At 36.5% G+C, this 20,771-nt stretch overlaps 1 protein-coding gene across 10 annotated transcripts in view; it reads left to right on the top strand.

Annotated features, from left to right (window-relative positions):
• The first annotated feature begins 565 nt into the window (after positions 1 to 565).
• pns (pinstripe) overlaps positions 566 to 20,771 on the top strand; it is a 55,865-nt gene continuing 35,659 nt past the window's right edge. For 6 of the 10 annotated variants that reach the window (XM_067789410.1, XM_067789407.1, XM_067789408.1 and 3 more), the window contains exons 1-7: positions 566 to 941; positions 1,011 to 1,720; positions 3,645 to 3,754; positions 15,966 to 16,136; positions 16,206 to 16,444; positions 16,510 to 16,799; positions 16,878 to 17,949. In XM_067789410.1, coding sequence (XP_067645511.1) covers positions 1,324 to 1,720; positions 3,645 to 3,754; positions 15,966 to 16,136; positions 16,206 to 16,444; positions 16,510 to 16,799; positions 16,878 to 17,949 — 2,279 coding nt within the window. In that variant the 5' untranslated portion in view covers positions 566 to 941; positions 1,011 to 1,323. The remainder of the gene's footprint in view (positions 942 to 1,010; positions 1,721 to 3,644; positions 3,755 to 15,965; positions 16,137 to 16,205; positions 16,445 to 16,509; positions 16,800 to 16,877; positions 17,950 to 20,771) is intronic. The other 4 variants (XM_067789406.1, XM_067789405.1, XM_067789412.1 and 1 more) reach the window with 4 other exon arrangements.

The following is a 20,771-nucleotide window of genomic DNA, read 5'->3' as shown; positions in this document are numbered from 1 at the left end:
ACATTCATTTCGGCGATTATAGTTTCAATCATTTAATAAAATGATAGTCGTAAAATATTTATTTCCTTAAAGTTATTTTACAATAATACGACTAGTTAGAGTTAAATATAAACAGATCAAAGTAAAACTAACATTTCGATTAAATTAATTAGTCAAATATTGTAACGCATTTAACTCGCAGTGAAAATCATATATTCTTTTGAAATTTCTGTAAATCGGACTTATGATATAATGGTTGCATCGGGAGTTCATATTTACAAAACCTGTTTTTAGTGATAACTTTTGAATGGGAAATAATATTTACCCTCCGCCTTCGAACTAATAATACTTACACTAAGGCAAGTATTTTTATCCTTTCTCCCATAATTCTTGAACGCTATTCTACAGTTGTAGGTCAAACTAAAGTTTATCAAAATTTTTGGCACGTTTTTCGTTTTGGCTGGCACATTTTTTGTTCTGGCACCCGCTTCAGCTGGCGCGAGGGATTTATCTGTGATTGTTGCCAGCAACAACTAGAAGATAAATCCCTCGTGAGAGCGAAAATATGAGAGCGTAAACAAAAGATTCGTATCAATCTAATCTATGAGGTACACTATGAAGAAAAACATACGACTATATTTGCAAATTCATAAACAAATAGTAAATTAAATTGTAAATTAAAAAGTCGATTCTTCAACTAGACTATTACCATTAAATTTTAATATTAAAAAAAAGATGCGAAATTTTACATAAATTGGGAAACTAAAATGTAATCTAAATAAATGCAAACTGCAAAGTGAAAATGTTGATTGTGTATTTGGAGAAGCAAAAAAGAAAGAAGAAAAAGCAAAAAAAAAAAAAAATAGAAATCTCAAAAACATTAGCAGCAATTGGACCAGCTACATCAAGAGCATTTGGTGTAAAAACAAAATCAACACAAACTACGTGCGCAATATAAATTGGTAAGAAACAAATTTCTTTATTTGAAGCATTGCAAAATTTATTTAATAATAATTGGTAAATGTTTATAGCCTGAGGCGTTTACAAATTTTTAGTTTGCAGGAAAATCAATATTTAATTTTTAGAAAGCTTAACATCGAGGCGATGCTCAATGAATGAAAGGATAGGAAAAAAAAATTGGAAATTGATGGATCTTTGCATAGCAAAGTATTAATTACCCATATTTATTTATGTACATGCATTGTTACTAAGAACAAAACAATACCAAAAATACACAAACAAAGCTTCACTTCATCCAGCATCTTCTGTGCAGGCCAAAGTTACTGATTTGGTTAGTGGTACTAGTAATTTTGAGACGGTAGATATATGTAAAGTGAAATTATTATGACAGAGAATAATATACAACTTATGACGAATTTAATGCTTTCCGATCCACAACAACAACGACAGCAACCAATTGAACTAACTGATGTACTCGTACCAACGAGCAGTAATCAGCAATTTGGTGGCAAAGTTGTGATGAGAAAGTATAGTAACAGTGGGAAGAGTGCTAGCAATAGTAGTAGTAACAATACTCATAATTTTTATCGAAATGAAGCTGGTGGTAATGAAAAATCCGTCGCCCATGCGGATGCATCGCCTACATCACCCGGAGAAATGAGTTCAACCGAACTAAGTCAGTTGAAACGTGTATCAGATCCACAATATTCACGTTTCGCAGACTATTTTGTGATATGCGGTTTGGATTTGGATACGGGCTTGGAGCCTGATCGTTTTGCAGGTGCGTGACTATATATACATATGTGCATTAATATTTGTATGCATTCGTGTCTATTAGACCATTTAAGGGTAGGCTGGCCCTTTAATAATAATAACATGGCACGTTATGCCTCTCAGGAGATCTACGCCGAGATTCACATCCAATTTGCGTCGTGGTATACACTCTGTGCGTTAGAGGCGCGACCACGCTAAGATAAACATTTTATAAAATATTTGACATAGAGATATCAAAATTTTAACTTTTTGAAGAGTTATTTAGTTGGGAAATCCATTAGGAGGGCACAAGTAAAAAGGTCAGAGGAAGTGTCACCATATAAAGGGTGCACAGAGAGACGGCTTTGAAGTCATTCATAACAATGAACAAATGATTGCGGATTGATAAGCTTGCAACAAGGGAGATAAATATATTGTAGTACAGAGCGTACTAACGAGATGAGTTACAGCCACGACATTGAATGCAAAGTTACGCAATTTAATGGTTTCTTATTAAATTGGCACATATTCTCATTTGGCCATGAATGACATTTTGGTTATATACTTTTTATCAACACCTATCATCAACTCTAACGCTATTTATATATCCAACTTTACTCTATTATATGATTTTATAGGTGATGAAATTTTGCGTGTACCTTTAAATGGGTTAGTTTAACAAGCGTTTTTTGCTACTTTTACATTTTCCTACAAATCGGCGTGGCGGGACCTACATGTTTTATGTATGAGAGAAGCTTTGCATGGCACAAATATAAGAGGAGTGTTTGTCAAACCCCTGCCGAAGTTCTACCTCGCTTTGGAAAAAGTGTGTTCTAATTGAAAAAACTTTTTTCTAAAAATTTTGATTCTGCATTTCACGTGCCTTGACACAGGATTTTTGGTGTAATAGGAGAACACGGTGGCGGCCACCGTGGTGTGATGGTAGCGTGCTCCGCCTACCACACCGTATGCCCTGGGTTCACAACCCCGGCAATGCTACATCAATATTTTAGAAATAAGGTTTTTCAATTAGAAGAAAATTTTTCTAAGCGGGGTCGCCCCTCGGTAGTGTTTGGCAAGCGCTCCGTGTGTATTTCTGCCATGAAAAGCTTTCAGTGATGATAACTCATCTGCCTTGCAGATGCCGTTCGGAGTCGGCATAAAACATGTAGGTCCCGTCCGGCCAATTTGTAGGGAAAATCGGAAGAGCACGACGCAAATTGGAAGAGAAGCTCGGGCTTAGATCTCTTCGGAGGTTATCGCGCCTTAAATTTATTTTATTTATTTAGGAGAACACTCTACCGCCACACCATAACATTACGAAATTGTCTTCTCTTTGGTGTTCCAATAAAGTAGCGACAGTATTTCTCGCTTGGAATCCAAGGCAAAATAAGGTAGTGTCATATGGGCAAAAAAGGCAGTAAAGTGTAAAAAATTAGAGAAAATTGAATTTTTGACTTGGGTATACATATTACGATTTTTTAAGTAAACTTCAAATTAAAAAACCTGTTTTATCTTTGAATTTGAACTTTAAATAAGAGTTTTTAAAGTTAATAAATAAATTAGAATCGCAGAAATTTATTGGCATCAAAATACCTAAACGGCAGTGAGCGAACTTTACTGCATTTTTGCTATGAACGGCAATATAGCTTACTGGCCCGACATGGATCAACAACATTATTAAAGCAGTTTTTTTTTTGGACACAGGCGCGTTTTCGACAAATTAGATTACAATTAACATATAAACCAAATTAGATTACAATTAACATATAAGCCAAAAAAAAAATCGACAGGCGATGACGGAAAATCTTTCGAAAACAATTCAAAAAGGGATAAATATTTTCTTGGAACAGTCTAATGTACATCTTTTGCACTAATAGGTCTTATAAAATTCTCTCTAGTGTTGTTTATTTATGATAAATATTTATAATTTTTTTAACATGCTATTAAAGGTGATAATTTGCATTGTTCACCACTCGATCGCGCCTATAAGAGCAAACCACTGGCACACTATCCGGAGAATGTACCATGGAATCCATTTGATGCTCATGGTATTTGTATGGTATGTATCTTATAATACATGTATGTACATTAGGGTGGATCGATTTGTATGGACGAAAGTTACCGATATCGCGCCATCGATTTTTCGATAGGATTTGGGCTCAGGAAAAAAGTTCCACCTCGCATATCCAAAAAAATAATTTTCGAGCCTGCGAAAAAACCGACCAAAACACTCCCCAAAACCCAAAAAATATTTTTTTTTTCAAAAAATTGTTGTAAACGTTGGCGATAATAGTTTTTGAAAAAAAAAAATAAATTTTTTGGGTTTTGAAGAGTGTTTTGGTCGAAAAATTAACCCTTTCGCTATTTTTTTTCGCAGGCTCTATAATATTTTTTTGGGTATGCGTAGTGAAATTTTTTTTCCTGAGCCCAAATCCTATCCAAAAATCGTTGGCGCGATATCGGTTAATAAATCGACCCAGTCTAATGTACATACAATACTTGTATGTATATACATGTACATATGTTTGATACTTATTAGCTCTTAAGTAAATTTAAATTTTAAGTGGTGGAGGATGTGTCTGTAGAAATGAATACATAGTATTTGCTGTATACATATGTTCATACAATATAATGTATGAATGTTTACATATAAGAGTGTTCGATTATTCAAATTTTTTTAAACCTGTTTATGAGTAATTTCACTTTTCTGAGATGCCTGCCAAATCACGAAAAAATAATTTTTTTTTTTAATTTTGAGAAGTATTTCGGGCACCCTAGCCTTCTTACCAGGTTCCACTTTTTCACGGATGCGTGAAAGTTGGACGGAAGGGTTGATGGGCCAAAGATGGCTCTAGGGATTTCGGGTTCCGCTGGCCACCTGTTGTCTGCTCCTGAATGAATGGGCTTCAAATCAGCTCAGCAAGCGTTGGGCGGACACCACCTCTTGCAGGGTAGCAAGATCTTTCTGCCCGAAAGTGGATGGCAGGAGGTCTGCGAAGTTATTACGTTGCAGTTGAGTAGCGCAACCCTCTCAAGTGGTTGACAGCGCAATAAATAGCTTCTCCAACCTAATTGTCAGCCTCACCTTCACATAGCGAATACTGTTTCATTAACAGCCAAAACTCTGGCGATCCCGAACTTCTGATGGATCTGGGGGGTTGGAGGGCGTTATTGCGTAGAGGGCGTCATGTGGTCATACCAAATCGTTCCCGAGATCGTCGGGCTAGTACCTTTTGGTGTCCCTTACCGGAACGTACCGGATCAGCATCCGGCAAAAGGACCATCAACCATATTCTCTTGCTCCGGGAAGGTATCGAATCCAATCAACATCGGTAACACTTCCCAATGCCTTCGGGGAGTGTCCTTATCGCTACAACAACAACAACAACAACATTTCGCTCGCGACTCACTTTTAGCGCCGAACTATATCGTTGCTACGCAAATTCTCTAAGTAGCTAAAGCTACGTCACCGTTATTTTATGTGGTATCACAACGGACCTTCATGTTGTCCAAGTGAGCTTTCCCTACCAGGTCAGCTACCACCTAACCTAACCTAAGTCAATCGTCCTAATATGTACGCACATATAAACTATAGTTGGATTAGTGCACTAAATTTGGATTGCATTACACTTTCATTAGCATTACTCTATGTTTGAAAAATTTGAGTGCGCACTTTTCTTTCCCAGCTTTGTGATAGTTCCCCACTACGACTAAAAAAAATTATTGCAGTCATTTTATTTTTCCACTACCACTCATTCGAGTGAAAAAAAAAATAAAATAATTGGAAGTTTTCTATGCTCCACTCAAATGAGTGAAGAAATTTTTCTGGTGCACTAAGCTGAAAACATTTTCGATAACAGCTTTTAAATTTTCGCGTGACTACCATATAGCTGAGTGGGGCTGATATTTTTGCATTACCACTGAACTGTGAATAAAGGCTGGTGCATTTATGCACTACCCCCAACTCTGGTATAAACATATGTACATATATTAGACTGGGTCGATTTATTAACCGATATCGCGCCATCGATTTTTCGATAGGATTTCGGCTCAGGAAAAAAAAGTTCCACTACGCATACCCAAAAAATAGTTTTCGAGCCTGCGAAATTTAATTTTTTTGACTTTTTTTCGACTTTGATTTTGAAGGTTTTTTTCATGACCTACTAAAAAAATTTTCATTTGATTGTAAAATTTTCATGTATACCCTGTCCGACCCAAAAATGTCCGCTAAAAACGTTGTCGATAACAGTTTTTTGAAAACCAAATATAAATAAAAACGTTTTTAGCGAACATTTTTGCGTCGGACAGGGTATAAATAGGAAAGTTTTTGTAGTAGGCCAAAAAAAAACCTTAAAAATCAAAGTCGAAAAAAAGTCAAAAAATTTCACAGGCTCGAAATCTATTTTTTGGGTATGCCTAGTGGAACTTTTTCTTCCTGAGCCCAAATCCTATCGAAAAATCGATGGCCCGATATCGGTTAACTTTCGTTCATACAAATTGACCCACTCTATGTATATGTATATACAGAGATAGCTCACAGACAAGATTACTTGGCTGGCTTTCAATTGACTTCAATTAAAATTTAATATGCGCCACCCCGATATTAGCGGACTAAAGATATTTTAGGTTCTTCTTAAATACTTTTTTCCTATTTGCTGTATTGACGAAAGCATTCTCTTCTCAATTTGAATAAATTGTATGCATACAAGAGGTATATATGCTAAATGCATCAAAAAGTATGTAAGATCATATTTTTTTGAATTGAAAACTTAATAATTCACACAAAAAGTATGCATGATTTATTAGTGAAAAGTATGAGCAATTCATAGGTACTCGAGTGGAAAAAGTTGGTGTTAATGAACGTTATTAAATACTTTTCTTTATTTTTATTCAGGGGCCGTATTGTCAGTTACGATCACGGATCGAAATCAATTTTCACCCAAGCGATAAATGTATTGTTGGGCCATATAGAAAAAATAACAAATGTTAGATCTACTAAGTACGCGTTTTTTTATTTTACTCAGCTGATCAGAGCTCACAGAATATATAATTTTTTTCGCATAACTGTAATCCGTAACGGCATAAACTAATCGAGATAGATTTAGACTTCTATCTATCAAAATGATCTGGGCGTAAAAAGAAATTCATTTAGCCATTATTATTATTATTTATTTATTATTACGGCGTTTTAAGCCTAAAACTTAGATTATTACAAATTTTTAAATACATTTTAATAATAATAGGATTCTAGCGATTGGGGTGTCGGAATGCATGAGATTCCGATCAGCACGGGAACTGGTGGTCCCAACGGGCGAGTCTTGGAGTCATATCATTGGGAGGTTGGAAGGACGTGTTCTCAATCCTGCCCTACTCCAAGACGTATGAATACCCAGTTTTATTATTTATGCTGTCGGAATGCATTTGATTCCGGCCAACCCAAAAGCTAGCAGCTCAGCAGAATAAGCCACTCTTATCGGACGGTTGGAAAGGACGTGTTTCCAATCCTCCCTGTACCAGCTTTTATGTAAACATAATTCATTATAATATATCATTGTTGTAGGAATATACGTGATTCACATGAACACTTCAACTGTTTGTCTGGGACGATATTTTCAGGAATTCTTTCCTAATTTGATTGCGAGCAATATATGTATTTGACCTGATGCATAAGGTTCCTCTGTGTCTATTTGGATTGCCGTGTACGCTCAAGGATCAGTAACATGACATACAGATACAAAATATTTTATCTTATTGGAAGGGTTTTGCAATATTCTAATAACCTTTTTTTGAAGGTGTTTAAGTTTTCACAATTTTTAACATGATTAGGTAGTTCATTAAAACATTTCAGGCTTGTCCATTTCTGTTTTGAGAAGAGGTAATCTAAAATTATTATTTTCCCTGATTATGTAAGAATGGGTTTCATTCACATAAACAAGTTTTTCACTTAGGTAGGCTGGTAATTTACCATGCTTGATATAAAATACAAATTTCATACTATGGCAAAAAATCAACTGTTTCACGCTCAGCCAGTTTAGTGCATCAAGCATACTCTTTATGGAAGTGTCGTACCTCACTTTCAATATAAATCTCATAGCTTTGTTTTGCATAATTTGTAACCTGTCTACTTGTGTTTCATTGGCAATAAAGAATATTGTAGGGCAATATAAGAAGTGCGGTTCTATGATGGATCTATAAACTTTCAACTTATATTTCTTCATTATTTTTAGATCAAAATTAAGTGATTATCTATTGGTCGTCCTAGATAAATCCATGAACTTAGTTTTGTTAACGTTAAGCTTGAGTTTATTAGTGCAAAGCCATCTATACAATGAGTCCAAATCTTCTTGCATTTTGCTCCTTGCTATTGAAATGTCCGTTTCATTTACTTCAAGTAGCGCATCATCTGCAAACAACCTGACTTTACTATATTTCAGTGCCGATGATATGTCGTTTATGTAAATGTTGAACAGGATTGGTGCTAATACCGACCCTTGTGGTAAACCTATGTCCACTTGTGCCTCGGATGAAACTACTGACTCGATGGTTGTTCTTTGTTTCCGGTCTGATAAGAAGCTACTAAACCACTGCAATTCATTTTCCCTAATACCAATTTTTTGTAGTTTATCGAGCATTATATTCCTATCAATTGTTTCAAACGCTCTTTTCAGGTCAATGAAAACTGCTACTATATGTTTTTTTAGGCTCAGCTCTTCCGTCCAGCTAGATATGACGTAATTTAACGCCGTCTCGCAAGAGTGCCTTTCTCGGAAACCGGATTGTTCCTTTATAAGGATTTTATTATTTTCTAAGTAATTAAGCAGTTGATTTTTTATTACAATTTCCAGAATTTTTTCTATGTTCGGCAGTGTATTTATCGGCCTTAGTTCTTCTGCCATTATTGAATCTTTTACTTTCCTAATTGGTACTATTGTCGAAATTTTCCACATGTCTGGCACTATTCCAGTAGTCATGGATTTGTTTATAGCGGTTGCATAGAAGAAACCCATGTACGATACCGAATCTTTAATTACGCCTTCTGAAAGTAAATTTTCCCCCCAGTTTTATTTTTGAACCTTTTTGCTATACGTATAACATCCTCAACCGTAATTTCTTCGAATTTTAAACATGACCTAGTTGTACATTGGAAGTCGTTCTGACTCTGAACAACTTCAATTTCCCTGTTTATATCAACAATGCTATCTATAAAGAAGGAGTTCAATGCTTCAGCAATATCGCAGGGTGTATCATATGTTAAGCCGTGGTTACTCACGAACGTACGTAGAAAAAACGTGTCAGCTGACACGACCTATCTTATGAGTGTGCAATGTAAACGAAAACTCACCGACGTGCAACGCCCGTACGTACGTAGCCCGGAACGTAGAAATCAAAACAATTTTGATTTTTTCCGTAAGAACGTATCAGCTGATCGCTCTCTCACTAGACAGAGTTGCCCAGTAAACTTTTGTGCGCTAATTTTTGACCGTTTGCAGTCTTATACAAAAACACCTAATTAAAGTTTCAAAAATTGTGAAAATAATTCGAAATAATTATGTAAAAGTGCAGATTATAAATATGTAATCTATTTATATTTAATTAATATTAATTCCAGCCTTTTACAACATCAAAAATTAAATTGGAAAAAGTTGATGTTTCCATAAACATGCAAGTTAAGGAACATGACTCCACTCAAATCAGGTGGCAAATATAAACAAATTGTTTAAACATTGCTATTTGATTTATTTACGGAATCTGTTGTAACATTCCATTCCCACATACTGACATTGCGTTAGCCAGCTGATGCAATGCCAGGAGTAAAATTACTAAGGTATCGTATTAAGATAAACATCCTATTCAATATTCCTATTGTAAACTATTTGTAAGTTATAAATAAGAGTAAAATGTAAAGCTTAGTCAGTTTTTGAGCAGCATTGAAATAAAATGCAAGAGTTTTTTAAAAACTCAATTAACTCAACATAAACTTTAATTTGCATGCAAAATGGTCAATGGCAACAGTGCTTATCTGTAAACAATACACACACAAATATGTTATGTACATGTACACAGACGCACACAATGATTCCTACGGGCTTGAGAGTTCGGTCAAACGTGCTTCGTACGACAAACGGCCGTACGTACGGCACACGTCGGTGGGTAATTGCCGCATCACACCTTTTACGATCACCGTCAAGATCTTTTCTTTTGGCCCCGTTAAGTTTACAGCATGCTTAAGATACTTCCACATTAGCCTGCTATCTGAACAATTGATATCAATATTATTCTCCATGTATTTAATCTTTTTAAATTTGATTAGTTTTTTGTAGTACTTCGCGACCATGTTATATTCGGTATAGTCACCCGTTGCTGTAGCTTGTGAGTGCAACCGGTATTTTAGTTTATTCAATTCTGTCAATTCTTGGTCATACCATTTATGTATTTCTTAACTTTACCGTACTGTTTTTTTCAAACGTTAGTACTCCCATACAATCTAGTAAACAAGTATTTATATAGTTGACCATGTCGTTGACATTCATGCTTCTTATTAAACTGAGATCGCAATTCCTCAGTAGAGTCGTCAAGTTATCGGCCGAATAATTCTCCCAGGATGTTGGTGAAATGACTCTTCGTAACGGGTTTGAATTACTTACTTTTATAGCAAATGAAATAGTTTCGTGATCGGATATTCTGTGATCTTCAAGATTTACACAAGACAGTATATCAGCGTTTGCATATAATAAATCTATTTTTGTTTGAGAAGTTTCCGCGACTCTTGTATTGAAATTAATTTTTTGTTTCATTGCGCTACGTGCACAAATTTCATTCAGTTTGTAGCTACTCGAAGAGTTAATATTTAAGTTTATATAGAAATCTCCAACTAGAAGGGAATTCGTACCTGATTCTAATACTTCTGATAAAATACTCTCTACGTGATTTAAAAATTCACTGTCACTAGAACTTGGGGAATGGTACAACACACCTATTTGCCACTTAATGTCCACTTGCTTTAATTTTACTATAGCACACCATACATTTCTATCAATTGATTGATTAAACTTGACTTTGTACTTGATTTCCTTTTTCAGTAATAAAACGACCCCTCCCGTATGTCTACTATGAGAGTCGCAGCGAATTAATGTATACGGTGCAATATTAATTTCAGAATCAAGAATATCTGAAGTTATACGTGTTTCTGACCATAAAACAATGTCCGGATCCACTTCTTCTATCATTTTTTCGAGCTCTGCTCTGCCATGTCCGTCCGTCCGTCCGTAAACACGATAACTTGAGTAAATTTTGAGGTATCTTAATGAAATATGGTATGTAAGTTCCTGGGCACTCATCTCAGATCGTTATTTAAAATGAACGAAATCGGACTATAACCACGCCTACTTTACCGATATCGAAAATTTCGATAAAGTGCGATAATTCATTACCAAAGACGGATAAAGCGACGAAAATTTTTGTTTACACAGCTATAAATCATAAACGGATGGATGGATTTCAAAAATTCTACTTTTCAGTAAAACTTTGAAATATTTATTTTCGATCTGCATCAAAAAAAATACTTGATTCCTTTCTTATATCAGCCAAATCGTTTAAACAAAAGTAACATTTTTATCAAAAAATGCGTATGTGTGTTTGTTCGCTGTAAACTGTCCGTGCTAATTGCTTTTGAGTGAGGCTTGATGTGACACATACATACGTACATATATAGCATTCGCTGCGTTATTTAACTTCGGGCGTAGGTTTATAGGTCTGTATGGATGTACATCACTACATAGTATAAAACAAAGTCGTTTTTTTCTGTCCCTATTAGATCCGACACATAAGCAGCTTTTCATATAGATGAGTTTAACACAAGCTTATGCATTATGAGTAGATTGCACGCATTTTTATGGAGAACGGTAGAATGAGCGACACTGGCGCCATCTGATATTGAACAGTAGCCATCTCCCAAATTTTGTTACAAGCAAATCATAAGAAGAAGAATGTGACATTTGTTTTGGTTAAGGGTGTTGACACACTTTGCAAGTGAAATTATTTTTCCTACTGGTTGGTAAATTTTCTAACATTTTTCGCAAGTAAAAGCTGTAATATAACAAATGAATACGACACAAAATATGTTATCAAGTATCCTTGTTGTATAGGGATAATGTTTATACCAGTGCATTGCGAAATTTTTTATGTGAATGGGCAAGGCGAAATAAACTTCAATTGCCAAGTCTGAAGTTCTTTCATATTTACAAACGCAACATCTTGGTTGATTGTGGCGATATTATTGGAATGTATAAGCTTGTGTTAAGCGCAACTTTATGAAAAATGTCATTGTGTCACGGCCTTATGTCCCTTTGAATGCTTAAACCTTTAAAAATACGCAACGGATTTTGATGCGCTTTTTTTAATAGATAAAGAGTGATTGAAGAGGAAGTAACGGATGAACATATTTGGCTGAAAATTGGTGGAGGGGTAGCTTAGAACCAGGAGACTGGTATAGGCTAATTTTTATCCCGTTCTGAATAGGGTCTTGAGATCAAAACGTGGACGTGGGTAATCCTGGGATATGTTTGTACAATATGGGTATCGAATGAGTACTTTGATACGGAGTATTTTTCGTACCCGCGGGTAACTAGGGTCTCGAGATATAAGCGAAAACGTGGACGCGGGTACCCCTAGAATGTGTTTATAGAATATGGATAACGAATGAAAGCTGTTGATGAGTGCTTTAGTACAGGGTAGTTTTCATACCTATTGGTGACTAGGGTCTCGAGATTGAGGCCAAAGCGTGGACCCGGGTACCCCTAGAAAGTGTTTATACAACATGGATAACAAATGAAAGCTGTTGATGAGTCTAAAGCACTCACAGGGTAGTTTTCATACCTATTTGTGAAGGGTCTCGAGATATAGGCCAAAACGTGCATCAGGGTAACACTAGGATGTGTTTTTACATTATGGGTATCAAATTGAAGCTGTGGATGAGTGCTTTAGTACAGAGTAATTTTTATACCGCTGGGTGACTAGGGTCTCAAGATATGGGCAAAACCTGGTCCAGGATACCCCTAGAATGTGTGTGTAATATGGATATCAAATGAAAGTTGTTGCTGAGAGCTTTAAAGTAATTTTCATTGTGATATTCGATTTAGTTGCATTAGCCTGGCAAAACTGATAAATGTGCATGCGAAGCCGAAATAAAGACATGAATTAATAATACCCATATAGCTATTTACATACGTCCTATTCGATTTGCCTGGCAATAAGGGATGAAGAAGAATGGGAAAAACTTTAGAGAAGAGAAAAGAGAGAAGGAGACTGAGAAAGAGATAGAGTGAGACGAAAATAGAGATAGATGTAGCGAAAATACGGAGGGTGGAGTGAATAAAGGATTAAGAAAAAGTGATGAGAGGGGCAGAGCTAGACGGAAAGCTTATTAAAATGTATGGAGATAGACCAAATTTAGGGCAGAACAACGTCTGACGGGTCTGCTAGTTACATATATAAATAAATTAGCGGTACCCGACAGATGATGTTCTGGGTCACCCTGGTCCACATATTGGTCGATATAGCGTTAACGCCTTCATATATACAATTGAGGGCCACTCCCTTTTAAAACCCTCATTAATACCCTTAATTTGATACCCATATGGTACAAACACATTATAGATGATACCCATGTCATACAAACACATTCCATGGTTACCATAGGTTCATTTTCCTAAATGATGATTTTCCCTTATTTTGTCTCCAAAGCTCTCAGCTGAGTATGTAATGTTCGGTTACATCCGAACTTAGCCTTCCTTACTTGTTTATGATTATTAACATTACATTATACACTTACTTTTGAGTATTTGATTGCAACCATGGTTTACGTACAATTGTTGTTTGTATAGTAATTGAAGGGATACAAATCTCAATCTACCATCAAATATATGACTTCTTAATTCTCTTACAATCATTGATTGAAACAGGCCCTAAATTATCATTCAAAAGTAGAAAAGCTATTCCGAAAACAATTTCGAAATGATGCTGAGCATAGCATAAACCCAGTTCAAACTTAAAACAGTTTCAAAATTGCTCCGAAATATTTCTCAAAGTAACCCCAAACATTTTCAAAATTAGCCAAAACACACCCGAACTGGTCGTAAATAGTTTCGAGACTGCTCCGAAAAAGTCTCGAAATAACGCCGAATACAAATTCGAAACGGTCCCGAAATGATGCCAAACAATATCGAAATAGTTTCGAAATAGTCCTGGACTGACAACAAAACTAATCACGAAATTAATCCGAACTAGTCCCCTAGTAGCCCCGTAAAAGATCGTAAAATAATTTAAGGAAAGTTCTTTAATGAACCCGAAAACAATCTTGAAGCTATCCGAAGAAAGTCTCGCAATTATCTCTGAACATTTACGAAATGGTTTTTACCTAAATTCTTCCGAAAACCATTTCGAAATGATCGAAATCGTTTCTAAATTATCCTGTAATTGACCAGAAACTATACAACAAAATCCGAAGTTATCCTGAAGTAAACCCAAAATTATACCGAAAAAGTACCTATTGCTATCCCAAAAAAAAAAAAAGAAAAAAAGGATCCAGGGATGGATGCCACTTTCACTTTTACAAAATAGCTTAAACCTCGGTCTATGTGACCCAGATGAATGTTACTTTGAGATGGCGAATGCAGGGGTGTAGAAATACCCGCCTTTGAACAAAATCATTAGACATCCATTTAAATGACACATATATTTATACCATTCATTTAAAGGTGGGTGCTGAAAAGTTTTAAAAACATTTTTTGTTTACTTAAAGACCTTGTGTATGTACTAGATACTATTTTAAACCAAACAAAATCGTCGTGTTTGTTAACTGTTTTTTAACAGAAATTAAATTCTGGGTTTTCACTTTCGCATTATTGATACCGAGGTAAAAAGCATCTTTCGATACTTCTCCCGATATTTTAGATGTTTTTTAGCAATCGGTCCATCACAGACTACCTGAAGGAGGGATGGCCTAGAAGGTCGCATGCGGTCATAACAAATCGTTCCCGAGATGGTCGGGCTTGGTACCGGAACGTACCGGATCTGTATCCGGCAAAGGACCATCAACTCGATAGCACTCCCCAAGGCCTTCAGAAAGTGTCCTTATTGCTACAACAACAACAACAACCTGATTCCCTATCTGCGCTGTGAGATCTTAAGGCTACAATAGAGGTGGACGGTTGGCGCAAGGGTGCTCAAATGGCGGACTAGGCGATACATGTGTACACAGAGGTTCTAAAGTAGTGGAGGGAGTAGGGTCTGCGGTATACTGTGTTGATCAGGAAATAAACAGATCCTACAGGCTGCCGGATTACTGGCCGGATTATCGTTTCTCAAGCGGAAATATTAGGATGTATCCAAAGCAGTAGAAACCCTGGAAGAGAATAGCTTAAGCTGCAACCGTGTTAACTTTTATATTGACAGTCAAGCTGCAATTAAGGCAATAATCTCGCATAGCACAGCATCTAAATGCGTGTTAGAATGTAAGCAGTCTCTGGAGAGAATCGGGACAGGGAGAAGCATACATCAATATTGGGTCCCAGGGTATATGAGAATAGATCGGAATGAAAAAGCAGATGAAGTAGCTAAAAAGGGCGCATCCCTTGAAGCTTGCTCCGTAGACGCCCCAAATAGACTAAGCGAGATTAAGCGAAGGCGAGAGGTACACATGATCGACCAAGCGGGAAATGCGTAGGTTTATGCGCGGGGCTGTAAAGTGTCGAAGATTATGTGTAGACTCACAAAGTTGCTGCTATCATTTAAAAAGAGAGGACTGTAGACTCATGACGGGTATTCTGACTGGACACTGCCTTCTGGAGTCACATGCCTTTAAATTAGGCTTGGTCAGTGATAGCAGATGTAGGAAGTGCGGGTTGGAGGAGGAAACGATCGAACACGTTCTGTGCTCGTGCCCTGCGCTTTTCAGGCTAAGACCCCAGCTATTAGGAGTGATACAGCTGTCAGATCTAGAAGCAGCAAGTGGCTTAAGTCCTAGGAAGCTTCTAGTATTTGCCAAGAGGACGGAGTATTTTATAACATAGGTCGTGGTTTTTGATAGGGTTTTTCAGTTTGGTCGTTAAAACAAACTTCTGGTAACACTACGGACGGTCCTCATGGACCAGCCAGTTCAACCTAACCTAACCTAGCAGTCGGTCGAAACTGGCGAATACGGAGTTTTTGTTTGTTGGAAACGTAGTATAAGTTAAAGAAAGTCTTATTTATTTTCCTATTTTCCTTTCTAGCTTTCACTACCGCAAGGCTTACGCTTTCGTACACAAAAACATGATATTGAACCAAAATTTCATGCATTCGCCACAACCAGAGAAGATGGCAAACGTTGTTATGGCTTCAGTTTGGTGTTCTATGAAGAAATTCGAAATCGTAATATATGTAGTGCAATGCACACTTTGCAGGTATGTATATCACCACCTTCTCTTTTTCAAATAAATGCATTAGCTTTTCTTTTTTCTGCTTTTACACAGTCTATGTTCATAACAGAGTTATCAAGTGGTCAACAAACTCATTCACTCAATCGTATAAGAGAAAGTCCTGTAAGCCGCTCTTTGCCGCGTCATTTTAAAGTTGCAGGGCAATCGCCACAATCAGCACAAAGTTATTACGAGATAACAAAGGATAAATTATTTGTTGCCAAAAGTATTTCGTTAATATGTCAAGTTCCATACGCGTTCGCTGCACAGATGTTTCTCAAAAATCTCTACAAGTATGCAAATTGACATCTATATTTATTTTAAACAATAATAACGTGATTTATAAATTTCATTTTAGATGTCTTCCGCGTCAACCGGGTGCAGGGATTAGTTTAGAATCGTATGTTTACAATATTTTGTATGAAGTAATGTTACCACAGCCAGGCAAATCTATACGCATATACTTGCCACCTATTGAGCCACACTTGCCGCCCTTAGCTGTTGTGTTACAACGTCCAGAGCCCAACACTGAACTGCCAATACTCGATTTTCCATTACGTTTGTTATTCACATATCTTGGTGTGGAATGTGTTATACAGTTATTAACTTGTGTGTTGCTCGAAAATCAGGTTTTACTACGTTCAAATGGTAGGTGATTTAATTTATTTAATTAATGTAAAAGTACATGTTTTTTTCCTTAAATAATTTAACACTAAATTTTTTTAGACTATCAAAAGTTAATGATCGTTGGCGAATGCATTACATCAGTGTTATTTCCATTTGTTTGGCCACATGTGTATGCACCAATATTGCCTGCAGCACTTCATCACTTCTTAGATGCGCCAGTGCCATTTGTTATGGGTCTACATGCTGATTGCGTTTCTGCTAATAAAATTGGCACAGAAGCTACACTTTGTTTTGTAGATATTGATAAGAAAATTATACAATTGCCTGAAGAATTGCCCGCATTTCCGCATAAAATCGATTTTATGTCAGAAATAATATCAATTTTAGACAAATTTGAAATAGAACGCGATCGTTCATATGAACCAATACTCAAAAATGGTTATGCGTCGCGTGATCATCACGATGTTATGATTAGTAGTTGTACATTGCCAACCGGTTTGCAAGCTGCACGTCGTAGTAAGGAACGTTTTAATCAATTGCAAGAGACCGTTTATACGCTGGTCGGCAGCGGTCATGGTAGCCCAACTGGTGGGATTGGCGATATAGGTTATCATCAGCACCTTGATTATCAGCCACTTATTGCACATCCATCAAAAATTGAGCATGTACCTCGGATAGCAGATTTTTTACGACGCAAAGGTATGCGCACACAATCACCAAGCGCTGTATCATTAAATGATACAATTACAACAAGTATGGATGCAGTTGATGCGCCAACATTGTCACCGACTAAAGCTGCACGTAAAGATGCAAAAGCGGCAGTGACATCTCTGTTAACGGTAGAAGAGCAATACTATCAAGATTTGCGTATAAATAATGCTTTGCGCGAAACATTTCTCAATCGTTTTGTGCATATGTTTTATGCATATGAATTTTTTGTTATCTATCCGAATCAAGCACGTGATGAATGGCTTTCAAATCGTGAAACTTTACAAAATTTTGATAAATCATCATTTCTCTCCGATCAACCTGAACATCACCGCGCATTTTTGTCGCGCTTTTTGGAATCTCAAATGTTCGCTACACTAATTGATAATAAGATATTGTCGATGTGGGAGCAGGAACCAGATATTAATTTACGTATATTCGATCAGCGTGTAAAACTTTTAAGGTAAGGACTAAAATTAGAAAATGAGTTTGGTTCTGTTTTGGTATTTTCAAGTTTATTTATTTCAAAACTTCCTGTTAAAAAAATAACCAAAAAGCTGTTGAAATTAATTAAAAACAAGTAAGGAAGCTGGCGGCCACCGTGGTGTGATGGTAGCGTGCTCCGCCTATCACACCGTATGCCCTGGGTTCAACTCCCGGGCAAAGCAACATCAAAATTTTAGAAATAAGGTTTTTCAATTAGAAGAAAATTTTTCTAAGCGGGGTCGCCCCTCGGCAGTGTTTGGCAAGCGCTCCGGGTGTATTTCTGCCATGAAAAGCTCTCAGTGAAAACTCATCTGCCTTGCAGATGCCGTTCGGAGTCGGCATAAAACATGTAGGTCCCCTCCGGCCAATTTGTAGGGAAAATCAAGAGGAGCACGACGCAAATTGGAAGAGAAGCTCGGCCTTAGATCTCTTCGGAGGTTATCGCGCCTTACATTTATTTATTTTTTATTTAAGGAAAGCTAAGTTCGGGTGTAATCGAAGCTGAGAGCTTTGGAGACAAAATATGGGAAAATCACCATGTAGGAAAATGAACCTAGAATGTGTTTGTATGACATGGGTATCAAATGGAAGGTATTAAAGAATATTTTAAAAGGGAATGGACCATAGTTCTATAAGTGAACGCCTTTTCGAGATATCGCCATAAAGGTGGACCAGGGGTGACTATAGAATGTGTTTGTACGATATGGGTATCAAATAAAAGGTGTTAATGGGTATTTTAAAAGGGAGTGGGCCTTAGTTCTATAGGTGGACGCCTTTTAGAGATATCGCCATAAAGGTGGACCAGGGGTGACTCTAGAATGTGTTTGTACGATATTGGTATCAAATGAAAGGTGTTAATGGGTATTTTAAAAGGGAGTGGGTCTTAGTTCTATAGGTGAACGCCTTTAAGAGATATCGCCATAAAGGTGGACCAGGGGTGGCTCTATAATATGTTTGTACGATATGGGTATCAAATTAAAGGTATTAATGAGGGGTTTAAAAGGGAGTGGCCCTCAGTTGTATATATGAAGGCGAGATATCGAGCAAAATGTGGACCAGGGTGACCCAGAACATCATCTGTCGGGTACCGCTAATTTATTTATATATGTAATACCACGAACAGTATTCCTGCCATGATTCCAAGGGCTTTTGATTTCGCCTTGCAGAACTTTTTCATTTTATTCTACTTAATATGGCAGGTGTCACACCCATTTTACAAAGTTTTTTCTAAGGTTATATTTTGCGTCAAAAAACCAATCCAATCACATTGTTTCATCCCTTTTTTCGTATTTCGTATAGAATTATTTTCAATTTTCGAAATTTTCGATATCGAAAAAGTGGGCGTGGTCATAGTCGGATTTCGTCCATTTTTAATACCAAGATAAAGTGAGTTTAGATAAGTACGTGAACTAAGTTTAGTACAGATATATCGAATTTTGCTCAAGTTATCGTGTTAACGGCCGAGCGGAAGGACTGTGTATAGAAACTGGGCGTGGCTTCAACCGATTTCAGCCATTTTCACAGAAAACAGTTATCATCATAGATACAACGCCCTTACGAAATTTCACATGGATTGGTAAATTTTTGTTCGACTTATGGCATTAAAAGTATTCTAGACTCATTAAATGAAAAAGGGCGGACCCACGCCCATTTTGAAATTTTCTTTTATTTTTGTATTTTGTTGCACCATATCATTACTGCAGTTGAATTTTGACATAATTTACTTATATACTGAAAAGATATTCAACTTTTTGTTAAAATTTGACTTAAACTTTGTTTTTTTTTTTTTTTTGTTAAAATGGGCGTGTTCTACATCCGATTTTGCTAATTTTTATTTGGCTCACATATAGTAATAGGGGTAACGTTCTTGCTAAATTTCATCATGATATCTTTAACGACTGCCAAATTACAGCTTGCAAAACTTAACTTTTTTTAAAAGTGGGCGGTGCCACGCCCATTGTCCAAAATTTTACTAATTTTCTATTCTGCGTCATAAGATCAACCCATCTACCAAGTTTCATCGCTCTTTCCGCCTTTGGTAATGAATTATCTCACTTTTTCGGTTTTTCGAAATTTTCGATATCGAAACTCGCCCACTTTGGGCGTGGTTTGAGTTCGATTTCGTTCATTTTAAAGAGCGATCTGAGATTAGTGCCCAGGAACTTACATATCAAATTTCATTAAGATACCTCAAAATTTACTCAAGTTATCGTGTTTACGGACGGACGGACAAGTCTATCTATCTCGGTTAGTTTATGCCGTTACGGATTACCGTTATGCGAACAAAATTAATATACTCTGAGAGCTCTGCTCAGCTGAGTATAAAAGAAGAAAATAACCGGAAGTTGGGAGTTCAAAATGTTTGAGGGCATGGGGAAAGCTATTCTTATAGCTTGTAATGCAAAAAAAACAAAGAAAGAGCCTTCACAAAATGCAGACTAAAAGTGTTGATACATAGCACCACTTTCTCGTCCGACTTTTTTCTCAGAAAATCCTGCTGGACTAGGAATCGAACTAAATTTTTTCTTTTTCAAAGACATACTAGTTTAACGTTAAGTTCATAAGCTGGGCTTCTAAAAAATAACTTTTTGTTAAGAATTTTTGTTAGTCTTATTTTAAATCCTTTTACCATCGTGCGTTTGTCGCTTTGTGCCGTTTAAAATCGTATGAATATTATAAATGTTTGAATGTCCACATGTTTGTCTTTTTGACTCCATCACCCAGAATTGTTGAAACATATTTGGATGATAATAAACAATTGGGTTTGAGTCACTTAAGTTAAATTGTCAAATCTCGAGC

The sequence above is a fragment of the Eurosta solidaginis genome, chromosome 5 (genome assembly GCF_040869045.1).
Source record: "Eurosta solidaginis isolate ZX-2024a chromosome 5, ASM4086904v1, whole genome shotgun sequence".
NCBI classification, from domain to species: domain Eukaryota; kingdom Metazoa; phylum Arthropoda; class Insecta; order Diptera; family Tephritidae; genus Eurosta; species Eurosta solidaginis.
This window is presented reverse-complemented; position numbering and strand designations above follow the sequence as displayed.